The sequence below is a fragment of the Leuciscus leuciscus genome (assembly GCF_965113295.1).
Source record: "Leuciscus leuciscus genome assembly, contig: HAP1_SCAFFOLD_417, whole genome shotgun sequence".
Lineage (NCBI taxonomy): Eukaryota > Metazoa > Chordata > Actinopteri > Cypriniformes > Leuciscidae > Leuciscus > Leuciscus leuciscus.
In genome coordinates this window covers 42,501-61,309 of record NW_028118322.1, presented here as the reverse complement: position 1 = coordinate 61,309, position 18,809 = coordinate 42,501, and the positions used below count along the sequence as shown (strand labels likewise).

General features: G+C 42.2%; 1 protein-coding gene across 1 annotated transcript in view; it reads left to right on the top strand.

Annotated features, from left to right (window-relative positions):
• The first annotated feature begins 4,172 nt into the window (after positions 1-4,172).
• The window catches only part of LOC309491666 (WW domain binding protein VOPP1-like), a 37,017-nt gene continuing 22,380 nt past the window's right edge, over positions 4,173-18,809 (top strand). The window contains exons 1-2 of the mRNA XM_082190713.1: positions 4,173-4,794; positions 17,723-17,781. Coding sequence (XP_082046839.1) covers positions 4,732-4,794; positions 17,723-17,781 — 122 coding nt within the window. The 5' untranslated portion in view covers positions 4,173-4,731. The remainder of the gene's footprint in view (positions 4,795-17,722; positions 17,782-18,809) is intronic.

Here is an 18,809-nt window from a genome sequence, read left to right as displayed (position 1 = left end):
CCTATTCGAGGCTTGACGCTGGAGTGCTGTTGTGAGATGGGTTTTATAGTGCTGGATAATGACTGTGCTGACTGGGAACAGGTGCTTGTGATCAATACTCAGGTGAGAGTGAACGCTGAGTGGTGGATGGGACCGAGCTTGATTGGTCCCTGACAACCTTATTGTAAAGTATTGCCTTTTTTTCTGCAAATGACAAATCTATGTTCTAAAAACATTTCGATAAAATTCCCATTAAGTTATAATAACACTATTTCTGAGTTTCAAAAACGTTTCTTGGTTCATTCTTTGTAACGTGAACGTTAAGGGAACATTTAATAATTTTGCAAACATTAGAAAAACGCTACTTTTGAATACTCTCTAAACGTTCTGAAACAAGTAGTGATATTAAAAAAAACGTTCCAAAGAAACATTTAGGGGAAAAAACAACTTTTTTTTTTTTTTTTTACGTTACTGAACGTTGAGAGAACCTTGCCAGAATATTAGCTAATGTTATTTAACATTATTAGCTCTAATATTTGGGATAGAGCCATTTTTGAATTTGTATTAATGTAAATAGATAATTAAAATCAAACGCATATAAATCAAATATAATAACATTTAACGGCAGTTTTTAATCATATTTTCGACAGTTCAGGGCTCTCCTGAGCCTTTTCTGAAAGAGAGAATTGCACAAACCCATCCATGGTGTTCCATCATCCCCTCTTCAGAGAACAACAGCAGGGAACTGAGATTGTGCTTCATGACACACTATGACAGACAGTGAGGACATTCATTCACACACAACTAATTGGATTCTCTCAGCTTCTCTTCAAAACTCATGGCAACAGAACAAGACAGTAGAGGTGGACTTCAGTTCATCAACTGATCTCAACTCATTAGAGTCTTATAGTCATTAGTCCAGCTCCCCAATTAGGAGAAAGAACAACACACACACACACACACTCACACACACTCTCTTGCTCTCAGTCCTTATTGTTTTGATAAGATCGGTTGCCGTGGTAACGGACACAGGTAAACACACCGGGGAGGCCGAGAGCCTTCATTCATGATCACTGTCACACATGATGAAAATAATAGCATGAAAACTGCAAAAGGTTGAATTGTGGCTAGAAACCAAAGCGACAAAGTAACGTAAGGCTCTGTAGGGATACAAAAGATATTAATAAAAACATAATATCTGTTATGCATATAGTAAGATAAGACATAATCCAAAACACAATGCAATGTGTAGCACAGTAGCCTACACTGCATTTACAGACTGCTGTTGAATGCTGTGTGTGTGTGTGTGTGTGTGTGTGTGTGAATTGCATTCTATTGCATAAAATTGTGTTAGATCTTAACTTTTCTAAAACCTTTTTTGTTGTTGTTGCATTGACTTCTCACCAACTGGTTCCCAGGTGATTTTTAGTGAATGTATGTCAGTTCCACTCAAGTTCACACATATGTAATTTATCAATAAGTTAAACATTCAACTTTCGACTACTTTTAAAAATATATTTTCAATAGGCTTTAATTACATCACAGTTTAATTACATGCTTTTATAGTCAGATGCTGGTGGCATTAGAGGACATACTCATCCTAGAATTTGATTGGACAGAAATCTGTGTATTGCAGGGTGAGTCATCAATACTTTTGGTCCCGAAAGAGAAAGGATGTGAAAGCATTTAAGTGAATTTAGAGTTTGCTCTTTTCCCAGTTGACCCGAAGCCCTGGGTGGCTGAGATGACTGAGCACCATGTCCCTGTGTTCACACAACTGCTCTCTCGACTGGGCGAGGATAAGCCAGTCGTCGAGGTAGTTGAGGATATGAACACCCCGCTCGCACATGGGAGCAATGGCCGCCTTTGTACTGATATGCCATCCCTCGAATGCAAAGCAAAGAAACAGTCTGTGTCGAGGGAGAATCGAGACATGAAAGTATGCGTCCTTCAGGTTGATCGCTGCAAACAAATCTTGGGGACGGATGCACTTGAAAATGCGTTTCTGCGTAAGCATCTTGAACGGCAGCCTGTGAAGGGACCGGTTCAGGACACGCAGGTCCAAGATTGGTCGTAACCCACCTCCTTTCTTGGGTACAATGAAAGGGGACTGCGCTCTCTGCCCTGAGCACAGGGCCATTGTCCGCCAGAACACGGGTGAACTAAATGCCCCTGAAGGCTGGGGGATGCCGGGCGAAATGAATCGCATAGCTGAGTCTGATAGTACGGATTAGTCAGCAAGACAGGCTGGGAAGCGCTAGCCAGGCTCCCAGACACCGTGCAAGCGGGACCAATGGCACCACAGACGTACCCGGGCAGCATGGCGGAATTCAGGGACCCGACTCGGACGGCATAGCGGACCGGAGTGGGGTCTGAGTGTGTGGTGCAACTCGTACCTGCTTCCGTCGAAGGGCAGAGTGAGTGTGCAGAGGCGTCAGTGCGTCCGGGAGACAGCCACTGCTGCTCGCTGGCGATGAAAGAGGGGCCTGAGGGTGAACAAAAACAAAAGGAAACAAAATATTCTCCGAAAGGCCCTTTATCGGGGGAAGGAGTGGCGCGTTCACCATCTCCTGAAGAGCAGTCTGATCCACCTCTGGGTCACCTATCTTAGGGTCGTCTGCACCTTCGCTTGCCTCCTGGTTTGGCAGCGGCCTGGATGGGCGGGGTCGACTTCCTGTGGCTTGCTCCACGCTGAGACCTAGGTGGTTGCTGCTGCTGAGGTTTCGCGGGGCGGAGGACGCCGCAGTAGGTCAACCTCAGTGACGAACAGACGGAGGGTCTGCGGCCTTTGGACAGGTGGGGCCAGCAGCGGTCCTCCAGGGCAGGATGTCGGATGGCCTCCGTCTGCTTCTGGGCGGCCGAGAACTGCTGGGTAAAAGCTCTCGACCGCCTCGCCAAACAACCCAACCTGGGACAGAGGGGCATATAGGAACCGATATTTATCGGTGTCCCTTATATCGGCCAGGTTGATCCAAAGGTGGCGCTCCTGGACCACCAAGGTGGACATCGCCTGACTGTCCATCAGTCCATCAGGCAAGGTCAGTTGCCGCACGGAGCTCCCAGATGAGCTCTGGGTCAGAACCACCCTTGTGCATGTCCATGAGCGCCTGGGCCTGGTGGACCTGCAAGAGCGCTATGGCATGCAGGGTGGAAGCAGCCTTTCCACAGGCTTTGTAAGCCTTCGCCGTGAGACCGGACGAAAACGTACAAGCCTTGGACGGGAGGCGTGGGTTCCCCTGTCAAGAGGAAGTGGACGCTGGACACAGCTGCATTGCAACGGCACGCTCCACCGGCAGGAGATCCACATACCCCTTTGCTGCTCCGCCGTCAAGGGTGGTGAGGAGGGAGGAGCCCATAGGCCGTTATCTGGCACTATATGGTGCTGACCATGAACTAGTGAGCTCTTCATGCACCTCCGGGAAGAAAGGCACCAGAAACCAATCATCCAACCGAGAAGGTTCGGGACGTGGTGGTGGGTTCCACTCAAAGCCAACCTTCTCAGCGACCCGGGAAAGCATAGCCGCCCATTCTGGATTGGACTCGGGCAACGCTGCACTCCCCGAAGGGGGTAACGCAGACGAATCCTCATCTCCAGAGGACTGAAGCTCCCCCTCCAATGCTGCGACTGACATCTGATCGTCAGGAGGAGCCCCAAAAGACACGACTGGTCGTTCATGAGAAGGACCAGCACTTTCTTTTGGAAGCTCCAGCGGTGGCCGCATTTCTGAGGCGTGAGGGGCCCACGGAGATTCTCAGATCACCCTGGCTAAGCGCCGAAGTAGGCTTAATCTGCGGTGCAGAATAGACACTAGATCGGGGCATAGACGAGGGGACTGACACCGAACCGACACAAGCTCTCGCTGTAAAAACAGCAGTTGTTGAACAAAGAAATGTTCGCGGCCACTCTCTGCACGTGCCGTCGCACCAACACCGTTTAGAGAGTCTTCAACACACAGTAGCAGTCTGTAGAGTTTGGAGATGATCGGGAAGCTTGGCTCCGAAGTGAAAGACAATGTGTGCATGCGCCCGCTTCCTGTTTATACCCGCGCTGTGGTGCGGGGCGCATGACGTGATTCACGCACGCCAATAGTCATTGGCTCATTCTGTAGACACTCGAAGATGATAGGGCTCCCTGAAGTGATCCCAATTACGTTGTTCGACTTTACGTCGAACGTGAGCAACTGAAAGGGAACTTTAAATTTTGATTGCAGAGAGTCAGTATAAATAGATTTATTATTTATAAAACCAAGTGAGCTTCTTGTATATTCTTGATAAGTGTGCTTAAAATTAAAGCCATGTGGTTTTCACTTGTTGTTATGGTGCAGTGACATTCAAACGTCCTTTTACTTTCTTTGCATCTTCCAGGAAACATTACCTACTTTGTAAATCAATATTTTTTTCAATTAAAGTAAGCAGAGTGGACTATAGTCTAATAAGCGGTGGATTCTCCCAATGAAGAGCTGTGTTAGTTTGAGGAGTATGAGACAGAAGCCTGCAGTGCTAATATCGTGTGTGTGTGTGTGTGTGTGTGTGTGTGTTCAGCAGCGGACTCGGTTGCTTGTCGCTCGAGCCGCAGCGGAGATACAGGCGCTGTTCTCTCTCTCTCCTCCGCGACACACACACACACACACACACACGGAGCGCGAGCGCGCATCATCACGCTCGTGCTTCTGCTGTGAACATCCACGGTTTACTGCTATGAATCCTCCGTCCTGACGGCATTAACACACACACACACACACACACTCCGACATGCAGGAGCGGGTGAAGAGCCTCGGAGCGGCCGCGCTTCTGACACTGTGCGCGATCCTCGAGGTGAGTCCAACACACACACACACACACACACACACACTGCTGATACTGTGCGCGAACCTCGAGGTGATCGCGTCGCGTCCGACGCACAACACGCACAACAAACGCTTCGCCATTTCATATCGTTCTGTGCGGATACACTTCATTATGTCTCTATTAGCCGCTGGATGTTGCGTTGCTTTACGGTGTTTTAAACATACCAGTAACGTTGAGCCTTTGTCTCTGTCCGCTCCTCCTACAGTAACACACAGTGTGTGTGTGTGTGTGTGTGTGTGTGTGTCATCATCATCATCATCATTATCATCATTCACAGATGCAGGAAATACTGTAAACATCATTGAGTTTGATCAGTTCAGTCAATGCAGATCTGTGCTTTATACAACAACCCTGCAGTGTGTTAGAACTATTTTTGGGATTGTTTTAGTCTATGGCTTAGTTTTTTCAGAGGCTAGTGTTAATTGTATTCAGTTGATTACTATATTTGTGTTGGCCTCATATTAATTTTCACTGTTGGATCATCACATGCCTTTTACATAATGCATTTGAGGGAAGTTATGGGTGGATGAGTGTAAATATATAGGCCTATATATATTTTTAAATGTTTTTTTACTTTCAGACAGCAATGCAATTTATTATTATGTGTATATAGTATACTGTATGTGTGTGTGTGTGTGTGTGTGTGTGTGTGTGTGTGTGTGTGTGTGTATGTGTACCATTTTGCTATAGTTAGGATGTTTTCTTCTTCAAATAACTTCCCCAACCTCTGATATGTACAGCATTTACATTTCAAAGACTTGCGTAGCTGAGGCATTAAGCATCATCAGACCTTCTTACTGTACCTGCAAACGCCATGTACCGCTGTACAGTATAAGGTCTGATGATGCTTAATGCCTCAGCTACGCAAGTCTTTGAAATGTAAATGCTGTACATATCAGAGGCCATACTGGCCTGTCAGAGAGGAGAGAGATACTTTGTCATTAGCACTTAGACGGGGATAAATCAATATGCCAGCTTATTCACTCATAAATTGTGTAACATCAGTTAAATGCAGAGAGGTTGATCATAAAGCTCTGATTCTTCAAACTCATGCATGTAGTTTCTCAGTGCAGTGATGTGTCTGTACAGCAGTATTGAGGGAACGACTCATCCCATCCAGAGATGAACACAACTTGAATATTCTGGTTTAATAGAGAGTTATGACACATCTGCACCTGCATCTGTTATGACTCATGTCCACTTGTGCCACAGATATATAATCAGTGGAAGGCATTATGGGTAGTGATATTGAAGCATTTGTTGTTGTTTTAAAGGCGTATAATTGCAAGGAAGGGAACATTATTTTTTTCTTTTTTTAAAGTGACATATTATGCCCCTTTTCACAAGATGTAATATAAATCTCTGGCGTCCCCAGAATGTGTCTGTGAAATCTCAGCTCAAATTCCCCCCAGATCATTTATTATAGCTTGTCAAATTTGCCCCTTTTTGGGTGTGAGCAAAAACACGCAGTTTTTGTGTCCGTCCCTTTAAATGCAAATGAGATGCAGCTCCGCCTCCGTTCAGAAGAGGGCGGAGTCTTTACACGAGCTTCAGAAACTCCGGCAATAACAAAACAGGCCAATCTCACTCATCCAGAATCCCAGAATAACCAGTAGCGAGTGCAGCCTTACGGAGAGACTCAGGAAGAGCTTCTGAATGTTAGTGGAGACATTTCTGTAGTTGTTGTGGAGTTACATTGATCATCTCATCATCATGTTTAACTTCTCCACAAGTGTCCACAGTTCCTGAGGTGTTTATAAGACAGCGGTGACATGTTCTGGTCAATAGTGTTCAGTGCTCGTCTGTGCTCAACCACAGAACAGTTTCAGGCTTTGCTGGATCTTCATCATTGCGTTAGAACTGGTCTCTGTCGTCGAGTGTGGAACCAAATGTCGGCTGGTATGTGTAAACGTGCAGATTAAGGGCCGCTAATATTATAATAAGATCCTCTTCAGATTTTCATGATATGAAAATGACAAAGAACCAAGAAACCAAAGACAGTCTCAAACACACGCTTTGAAATCGCTGGTGTTTCTGACGTCACAAACTACCTTGTAACCAATCAGATCAACGTGTGATCGTCAACCAGTGGATCTCTGAGCTGAGTGAGTGAGTGGAGGCGGGACTCATTTGCATATTCATAGAACCACGCATTCTAAATGAGGCGAGGGTGTTGACATTCAAGATATTTTAAGGCATGAACATTTTTTTTCAAGGAAAAACATTTTAAATATGTCATTTTGGTGATCAAAGATGAGTTTTAAGGGATAAAATGATTGACTACAGGGGGACTTTAACTTAGTCCATGTTGATTTCAACATAATACGTATTTAAAATGATTTCATCAACTTGTATAGTTGAACTTTCGGTCAAAGCTTTCAACCATCTGAAAAAAGCACTGATTTATACTGTAGTCACTGTCGTTTCACTGAAGTATCCGCGTGTGGTTGTGGTTCCGGCTCTGGCTCTGAGGAACATCGATTCCCAGACGCTTTCTGTGAGTTTGAGGAAAGGCTTTTAGGCTGTGGGATCAGTCAGGAGTGGACAGACTGCAGGAGTTTGATTCAGGCTTGTTGCGTTGAATCTATATTTACCAGAGACCGGTTTCAGCCTATAATGCTGGGGTTAAAGCTCAGTCCACACACATCTCCTCTCCTTCACTGAGGGTTCACTGAAGACTGTGTGTCTGAGCCGGATCAACAGCGAAGGTCTGCGGGAGTAAACAACCATTAACATTCAACCTGGAAAACTCTAGGATTTTCTGCTTACGTCTCTATAATTTTAGGTTTGTTTTTGAAAGCGATGACGTTACTGAAGGATGATGTTTGCGTACAAACATAAACAGTTTCTTGAAAAGGCGTGGAAATTACAGATTTTTATTTTTTTTACTATACAATAATATCCCATTAGTTATCATCAGTAAATGCATTGGCTATGACTTACAATACATTTTTAAATCATTTATCAATTTTTGTTAATATAAGTACAAATAGAATTGTTCATTTTTTGTTAATGTTAATTAATCAATGTTTACAAATGAAGAGTTCCAATGCAAAACCTCTAAGTCCATCTGACGTTTTATTTTCTATCAGGCTCCGTTGTTTAGGTTCAGTAATTTCATTTTAATGTCAATGAAAAGGTTATTATTCAGTTATTGAAATGCCTTATATTCAAAAAATTGAATTTAAATCATTTATTGATTTTTGTTAATAGATTTGTTAATTTATTGTTCATGTTAATTCATTAATTAATGTTTACAAATACAGCTTTTGCTTTTAAAAATGTATCAGTAAATATTGAAATGAACATTGACATATTAAGAAATGCTGTAGAAGTATTTTCACTGTTAGTTAATGAGACCTTATTTTGTAAACTGTTAGTGTTTTGTTTATTATCTTCTCTTTATTGCCTGTCTGTGCTCATATCTTCTAGGATGTAAAAACACGGTATTGTTTCCAGTTGGACTTACATGAGGGTCAATGACACTGTGTCCGTGATAAGAAAAGAAAACATTCATATAAGTTTCATGTGGCTTTGAAAAATTTGAGAAAACCGAGAAAATTTGACTGTCATGTGGTCAACACATGTGAATGTCCACAACTTAATCATTATTTTCAAAATATATTTTCCAGGGTAAAATGTGTTTTATTCAAATATAACAAGTTATTAATGCATAAATATCATTATGACATTTTACAGCCTGAACTAACCTTGCCATATGAAAAGGTCAAGTTAGGGACCGTTCGGTATTTATGGAAGGGGCCACCGGAGGAAAATAGGGGAGGGTCATGTCTTTTTATTCTTTGTTGAGGGGAGGGTCATTCAACTTTTTTTAGTCTAGGGGGAGGGTCACCCAACTTTTATATACATGAAAACAGCAACATTTCAAAGTGGCTTGTTTGGTGCTATTTTTTTTCCATTTAGCTCCATGTTGATCTTGCGTTATCAGCCCCCCTTCGATATCAGATGGGTCTGACCCAACAAAAATCCAGTTTGGCGCTGTTTGACAGTGCGTGCGCACTTCAGTTCACGCTTAGAAAAAATGCATCATGTCAGAACAGAATGCCAATGGAATGTTTACCCGGCAAAGCTTTAAAGCACGAGCAAATAATGAACTTTTGTGATTGCGAATAAGTGCACAGTGTCCTGTGAGTGTAACTCCAGCGCTGCATTAACATGTGATGTGAACGTCGAGTTTTACAGTATTGGGACTGAGGCGCCAGAACTGCTGCTGATAGAATGTGCGCTGTAGCGCGATACTACCATATTTTAGTTCCATTCTTATTTTGTTTCCACAATGTGTAAGATGTAGGGCTACCACATCTTTAAATTACTATTAGTATTATTTAAGTTAACATAATAAAATACGTAGACCTACACCATAAAAACAAAAATTCGTTAAAATTGGCCGATTCCAGTGTTATAGACGTAACATTTGCAGTCAAAACTTGAAATATAAATTCTCAGAAAATGCATTTAATACCAATATTTTGGAGTCAAGACATTAGAAAAATAAAGGAGTCAAGACATTAGAAAAATATCAGTCTACACATTAAATTTTATATTTAATATGAGGGAAATACACATGTGACGTGACGTGACACAAAAAAATCTTTAACTTTTAGGTGGCAAAATATGTTTTAGTAATTCTTCTAGCCTATAAATTACACTGTGCAAACCAAAAGATATATACCCACCGGATGAATAAAGATCGGCCTCCACAGAACATAAAATATTATTTTTATTTTATTTTTCGTGTTCGCATTTATGTAAAAAAAAACAAACAAAAAAAAACAATGTTAGGGGCGTGACAGTTCTCCATTACGGACATGACTGCTCTGAAAGCGACTTTAAAAATTTCACAGAGACCTCAAACAGAAAGCACAAAGCCTTTCTTTAAAGTGAATTTCGTTTTTTAATTAATTGTATCTTAATTTTAATCAATGTTTCATCTGGATTTAATAAATAAGAAGTAAATATAGTAGAAAATAGATAATCACGGAGGCGCGGGCGAGTGAACTGGACTCTTGTCTCATAAATGAACCGAAACTCAGCGTAAGGTATGCTACTTGCCTCACAGACCTGAGAAATATATAGAAAGCTTGAAATGTCTACTTTTAAACAGAACAATTCAAAACGAAGGAAAACAGACTGCTTTCTGCTTATGAAATGTGCATTTCTCTCTGGCGCGTTCTGAGAAGATCTTTGCAGTCGACACAGAAAACACTTGTTTATTAATAAACAATTAAAATGTTTCCTTGCTATATTTGACATATTAATAATCATTACTTTTGCCGGTTCTTTGTGACAGCTTTTAGATGCTTTATTGGCAGCCCCACCCACATGTTGAACGAGTCACAAACATCAGCACCGAAAACATGATTTTTTTCAAATCTAAAATCAAAAATCGTGATACGAACCGAATCGTAGGTTTGGTCTATCGTTACAGCCCTAGTAAGATGAGAAAGCAAGAGTTTATGGTTTAAAAAAACACACAAAAAAAAGCAACGGCTATCTGAACATCTTTGCCAAGCGCAAACCAGTACAGAAGTAGGCTAATAATCAATAAATTATCGGGGACGGTCATGCCTTTTTTCACAAACATTTTGGAGGGTCATAGAAAAATGTATTGCTGGCGAAGGGAGGGTCATGTCTTTTTTGACGACAGATCTCAAAACTCCTCCGGTGTCCCCTTAAATAAAAAACGAACAGTCCCTTATCCGATTATTACCTTATGTGACTGTGTTTGGTCGCACCACATGAATTTAATTTAGCAGTTTACTGACTTGCATCCTCCTGCACACACACACACACACACACACACACACACACACACACACACACACACACACACACACACATACACACACACACACACACACACACACATATATAGCAGAATATACTCTCGACTGCTGGATTATTTACATCGTTGCAAAATGTACCTTTATTACCGCCCAGCTTTAATCTGCTTAATGCAACTATAATGCACAAAGATATTATAAAAAGTTAACATGATTTTCTGTCAAGCTGCTTTGAAACAATGTGAGTTGCAAAAAGTGCCATACAAATGTGTATTCGTAATTGATATTCAGTAATATTATTAATTTGACTGCACTAACAGCTTGAGATGATGAACCTGATTCACAACTGATGAACTTTACACAGTTATTGAACTGAACTGAATCAACAGTGAACTGAGTTGAGTTGAATAATGAGCAGAAATGTTTTTATTGTCTCTGATTTTATGAAGTTTGTATCATTCTATACCAGCTTTGAAACGATCTGTAGGTCTATTGGATAAAGCGCTGTAGAAATAAAGCTGACTTGACAAAAATGCCCAAATTAATTTTAATTCGGAATTATAAAACCTGATAATCATAAGAGAGCTTCATTCAAGTCATTGTGTGTTATGAAATGTATGCATTTTTAATGATTAATTAAATATATTGGACCAAAAATTTGAGTTTTGTCATTGGCCAAAAAGTCAGCCAATCAGTGAGCAGCTTGATTTCTCAGTAGAATATGCATGAGCCGGCCGGTGAACGTCCCTGTTCTGTGAGGAATTCCCAACCTCCACTTTAACTGGAACCATTTCTAATGCTTTAATACAGCAGAGAGGAGTCGGGCGTTATGAGGTGCAGTGGGATTGGGATATATAACCATATATCTCCTAAACCAGTAACCAAGATCCCATGGGATCCGCATCCCGACTGGCCTCGCTCATGAATCTGCTGGTTCCCTCGCCAGGAGCAATTAGAGCATTTGCAATTCCTTGCATGTATTGTGTTTCTTCCGCAGCAGTGAATCAACAGCCTGGCATGAGTCCCTCTGTTTCTCTGAACAAAACACACGACTCCAGCTCTGAACACACACACACACACACACTCGCTCGGGGAACACACACACACACACACACACACACACACACACACACACACACACACACACACACACACACACACACACACTCGCTCGGGGAACACACACACACACACACACTCGCTCGGGGAACACACACACACACACTCGCTCGGGGAACACACACACGCTCGCTCGCTCGGGGAACACACACACACACACACACACACACACACACACACACACACACACACTCGCTCGGGGAACACACACACACACACTCGCTTGGGGAACACACACACACACACACACACACTCGCTCGGGGAACACACACACACACACACACACACACACACACTCGCTCGGGGAACACACACACACACTCGCTCGGGGAACACACACACACGCTTGGGGAACACACACACTCGCTCGGGGAACACACACACACACACACACACACACACACACTCGCTCGGGGAACACACACACACACTCGCTCGGGGAACACACACACACGCTTGGGGAACACACACACACACTCGCTCGGACACACACACACACACACTCGCTCGGGGAACACACACACACACACACACACACACACACACACACACACACACACACACACACACACACTCGCTTGGGGAACACACACACACACACTCGCTCGCTCGGGGAACACACACACACACACACACACTCGCTCGGGGAACACACACACACACACTCGCTCGGGGAACACACACACACACACTCGCTCGGGGAACACACACACACACACACTCGCTCGGGGAACACACACACACTCGCTCGCTCGGGGAACACACACACACACACTCGCTCGGGGAACACACACACACACACTCGCTCGGGGAACACACACACACACACTCGCTCGGGGAACACACACACACACACTCGCTCGGGGAACACACACACACACACTCGCTCGGGGAACACACACACACACTCGCTCGGGGAACACACACACACACACTCGCTCGGGGAACACACACACACACACTCGCTCGGGGAACACACACACACACTCGCTCGGGGAACACACACACACACACTCGCTCGGGGAACACACACACACACTCGCTCAGGGAACACACACACTCGCTCGGACACACACACACTCGCTCGGGGAACACACTCGCTCTCCCGCCAGATTTCCCTGGTGAGACGGACTTGAGCTTTGATTGGATTTAGCCTTAAAGCTAGGATCATTATGTGGTCGTGCTAAAGGACTTATCGTTTGATGACGCTCTAAATGCTGAACTTTCAGATCTTGGCTTTATGCACAGCTGCACTACTTCCTGAACTTCAGCCAGCTCTTTGTTTCCTGTCTGCCATTATTGGACAAACTGATTAATCCAGGTGTGTCTGATTATTGTTACTGAGGTCAGGCACACCTGGATTAATCAGTTTGTCCAATAATGGCAGACAGGAAACAAAGAGCTGGCTGAAGTTCAGGAAGTAGTGCAGCTGTGCATAAAGCCTCACAGCCAATCAGAAGAGTGTGTGGGCGGAGTCTCTCTGCAAGTGCACTCACAAACAAATCAATCAAAACTCACAGCCAATCAGAAGAGAGTGTGGGCGGAGTCTCTCTGCAAGCACACTCGCAACCAAATCAATCAATACTCTCAGCCAATCAGAAGAGAGTGTGGGCGGAGTCTTTCTGCAAGCGGACTGCACTCGTAATCAAATCAATCAAAACTCACAGCCAATCAGAAGAGAGTGTGGGCGGAGTCTCTCTGCAAGCACACTCGCAACCAAATCAATCAATACTCTCAGCCAATCAGAAGAGAGTGTGGGCGGAGTCTTTCTGCAAGCGGACTGCACTCGTAATCAAATCAATCAAAACTCACAGCCAATCAGAAGAGAGTGTGGGCGGAGTCTCTCTGCAAGCGCACTGCACTCGGATAAGCATATAGTCAAATTCATAAATATTACGACTGAAATAATATTTGTCATAGAATACACTTGTTTGTTTACAGTTTGAATGTTCTTCTTTCCTTTGTTTATTTTCCAAATCTGAGGTGATTATCCACTGTCGCTTTCAGTACAGCTATAAATGATCATCAAAACCACATTCAATTATTTGAACATTAAATCCAGCAGATAATCAGGACCTGAGGTTCTCATTGCCACAGTTTGTATGTTGTGTTTCCGGCCACGACGTCACAGAAACAGAAAGCGTCTGTATAACAGATCTGGTCAGGACGTAAACTCTGATTAGCATGCTAACGAAACCGTGTGGTGGCGTTGGGTTAGATCTGCTGTATCAGCATCATACTTCGTTTTTTAAATGTATTTATAAGGTATATGCAACATTTCTCATCCATTATTCATCATTACGTAAGTTCCCAGGAAAGCGATGTTGTTGTTGAAGTGAAAGGTCTCGTCTGACCCTGGGTTAATTACCCGTCTGTGACCTTTCTCTCTCGCTTCACTAATGCAGAGACACACACACACACACACACACACACACACGCATTGATCCCTCGGGCAAATCAAGCCGTTACTCTGATCGATAAATCTTTTGTCTTCCCTGAAACCAAAAGCAATCTTACGTTTGTATAAAACATCTGATCTATCAGCATAAAGTCCTGGTCCACTGTGCAGTTTCTCTGGCCAGGATCTGCTCTCGGAGACTGAGGAGACATCCAGCAGCTTATACATCACGTCAGTGTGAAGCTAATGTCATCAACTGAGTGCTTATCAGGACAGAAACACCACAAATCAGTGGAGCACAGCAATGCCAGGGTTCAGGACTTATTACGCTACTGTTGCAAACAACCTGTTCTCAGAAGTGCATGAATACTGATTCTAGGGGCTCTATCTTGCTCCCAGCGCAACTGACTTTGTACAGCGACGCATGTATCATTCCTATTTTGCACCCGACGCACAGCGGACTTTTCCCTCCACAGACGCACGTCGGTAAATTAGGGAATGAACTTGCGCTCCCGGGGGCGGTTCAGGGAAAAGAGGAGGCGTGTTCCAGCGCAAACGTTCCCTGGTGCTATTTTGCAGTTTCAGAAAACAATTCCGCCACTGACCAGGAGAAACCTAGTCTAAAGTCAGTGGTGTGTTCAGATGCTATTTTAAGGGCGCATGCTTGGCCATAATGTAGCGTGTGCACAACACACACACACTTTGCCTCTCTCATCTACACACAGATGCAGCAGTTCTCATTTTTGCAAATCATACATTATTACAAGGAAAAATATTACCACACGAGGGAAATCATTGTTGTGTCCATGAAGATGTGAAAAAATAGGTATTAATCTAGCTTACACATTTACCCAAATTATCATACGCCTGTTTAACCGAAGCTAATTTGGGTGTGTTTCTCCATCCCCAATGTCACTTCTCTGTGTTTTACGGCCCTGATGAGAACGTCGGTCTCCTCGGCTGTGAACCGCTCCTGGTGTGCGTCTGGCGAATCCGCCGTTATAATAGCAATCCGCCATGGAACAAGCGCGCCTGCTCTTAAAAGGAATGTGAGATGATGCTCTGATTGGTTTATTTCATGTTACGCCCAAACCACACCTATGAGTAATGAAGCGACTTCAGACCAACACATTTTAGAGTCATTTATCCCGGCGGTATAATAGCAACAGCGAGATCCGCCCACAAAGTTACTTGCGTTTCGCGTTTGATACTTGCGTTTCAGATCGTTATAATAGAGCTCATGTAAGAGTGTAGGAGTCGTCATTAGCTGAGCTCCGTCTGAAGAGCGTAGGTTTGAAGTAAAGCGTAAGATTGCTGTTGATCGCGTCTCCAGGCTTCAGATATGGCATTCGTCACCGTTTGCTGGTCTAATGCATATTCATTAGGTCGAACTGCTGGCAATCACTCAGATCTGCACTGTAAACAGTCTGTACACTTTGACTCCGCTACTCTCCACAGTGTTAGGCACTACATGACTAATGCGAAAGTGTTCACGCCCGCGAGGGAAACTCTTCCTGGTGTTCGTTTACGGGCACTTCCCACAGGATACAGTAACACAGGCCTGAACTCTGACTCAGACGCATCACTAGCAGAACTGGGCGTTTCCAGCGGCTGGTCGGACCAAAGATATCATATGAGCTGTTTTATTTATTTTAATTAATTTGAATTAATTTTAAATCAGGTTTGTCATTTTTTGGGCCCTTTTTTCATAGAGTTTAACCTGAATTTATGCGATTGTTCAATAAACATCAACATTATATGTTATTATTATATATAAAATGTTTGTCATAATCACAGCTTTTATAATTTGTAAATATTAAAACAATTATCTAAAAAAAGAAAATCTGAAGTAACAAATTTAGCCTACTTACTAATAGCTAATGACTAAGTATAACTATAACTAATTATTAATAACTTATTTTCCATAAAAAATTTTTTTTAAATTATTTTATTATTACAATAACTTAAGTGCTTTACATTTACTCCTGACACTTTTTGGTCATGTTAAAGTGAAGACAGGTTTGTTGAATAATAACAGGATTGAATCATTGAATTTGATGAATACAGCCACTACAATTTATTATAAAATGCGATAATTTACTTGAAGGGTCCAAATGATACCGATCATTTATTAGGTTATAATTAAAATAATTATGGTCAATATTATGGTATTTTGTATGATTTTAATTGTGGGATGCAGTTGAGAAAGTCAAGACTTTTTATAGGCCAAAATCACAATTTTAAAGGGAAACAGACATTTTAATGAGTTTAAAACTAGCAGATTATATATGTTATATATGTACACCAAAGTGTACCCTATTACTCCAGTCTTCAGTGTCACATGATCCTTCAGAAATCATTCTAATATGATGATTTGATGCTCAAGAAACATTTATTATCAATGTTGAAAACAGTTGCTATTTTTGTAGAAACGATGAGACATGAATCTGATGGGCAAAAAGTTCGAAAGAACAGCTTCTTTTTTTTTTTTTTGTCACAAAGTGTTTATTTCTTCTTCTTTTTAAAATGATAATCCCAAACTTTTAAATGTTGGTATAAAGTTTTTGTATTTTATATTATTATATATTTTTCATTTTATATGATGTATTTTTGTATTTATTTCATATTTTTGCCTTCATTCTTATACAACAGTGTGGAAAGGATGCTGATGCTGACAGAAAAACATGTTCAGAAGAATGTAAACGGTGCTGATCATTTTCTGCCTGGATTAGTTCCTTCAGTCTATAATGCAGAGCGTAATTCAACATACAGCTTTGAAAAACCGGTACAGAAGATGCATATTTCCCGGCACACTGAGGCCTGTGTTTATGAGTGTAGGAGTGAGAGACGGCGTGCGATCCAGAGCTGACTGGAGTCTGTGGGCTTTTCCTTCAGGAATGTGAACATTTGTCCATTATACCTTTTAAATGCTGACATTCTGGTTATACATTTCAGGAAGGTTTGATCATCACAAGTTTTTGCAGTGTTGAACGCCTCTTCTAGACTTTCATATTGTCTTCGCAAAATGTCTCTCAACATTTATTTTGGGGAATCAATGCACAAAAAAGTTGAAACCAGTGCAATATTCTACATTAATACGAATAGGAGTTGTTTATTCACACTTGGAGTTATTCTCCTGCTTGAATGTCGATTATTTTCCTCATATTCTCCATTGTTGCGGCTCCTCTCTTCCCAGTCTGTCAGTAACGCTCTGTTTACTTCCTGTCTCTATGAAGCCCCTCCTTCTGAAAAGCACACTGTGCTCTGATTGGTCGGCTGGAGCAGTGTGTTGTGATTGGTCAAGTGTAATAATCAAATCGCATAATTCCCCACTATATAGTAGTATAGGCAAAAAACAGTATGTGACAAAAGAAGTATGTCCGAATAATAAAAGTATGTACACACTCGAACTGATTTACCCAGGATGTGGTAGATTTAAAAAAAATATATATATATATAATAATAATAAAATTATATATTTTTTTTTACATTTTCAGAACATCGTCTATATATAATTTATAATAGTCAATTATATTTATCTTAATTTTTATAATTTTCTTGTCTTTTTTGCAGTGCATAGAAGCGAAGAAGTATTGCTGGTATTTTGAAGGAGGATACCCCATCTATTTCATGTAAGTACTATCACTTTTATTCTCAAACTCTCTTACCTGTCATGTAACCAATCAGATCAACGTGTGATCGTCAACCAGTGGATCTCTGAGCTGAGTGAGTGAGTGGAGGCGGGGCTCATTTGCATATTCATAGAGTTGCGCATACTAAATGAGGCAAGGGTGTTGAGTTACATTCAAGATATTTTAAAGGGATATGTAAAATGGATAACTATATTGTATGGCGGAATACCATAGCAAGTGCTTGTAAGCACTTCGACTTGGCGCAGTAATATCTTCACTCGTGAAAAATCCTCTCACCGGCCCCCGCTCCCTCTAGTGAAGATATTACTACGCCAAGTCGAAGTGCTTACAAGCACTTGCTATGGTATTCCGCCATACAATATAGTTATCCATTTTACACGCTTAGAAAAGCGCAACGTTTTGTTTTGTGTCACCGTCCTAGGTCGAGTTACATAGGGAAAACGTGGAGGTGTTTGGTAGCTTCTCTGCTTGGCCCATATTGAATGAACTGGGCTAAGCTAAGTGCTAACAAAGTTTCGCCGCAAGACAGAGCGATTGAGTGCACGCACTGAGACGAGAGAGGTATGTATCAACTCATCTTAGTTAAGGGAATAACATAGTTTAATATGAAAAAACGGTGGAGTATCCCTTTAAGGCATGAAGACATTATTCTTCAAGGAAAAATGTTTAAATATGTCATTTTGGTGAGTTTTAAGGGATAAAACCATTGGTTATAGTAAAACAGTGGTTTTGTTCATCTCTCTTATTTTATTAACATCCTCTCAGCGCTCCACAATCACCATGCATCAACTCCACAGATCTCATTATGCCAGAACATCTGACATTCGCTCCACTTAATCCTGCCATCTGTCAAGCGTAGTGCACTAACACCACAGTCCCTGTCACTCGGCGGCCATCTTTGAGACGCAACAGAACAGCTGATTCTCTAAAGCTGTTCACCAAGACTACGACTCAACATTTGAAATCACCAATGAAATCCAACAGCGACTGTCTCATAAATGTTCTTT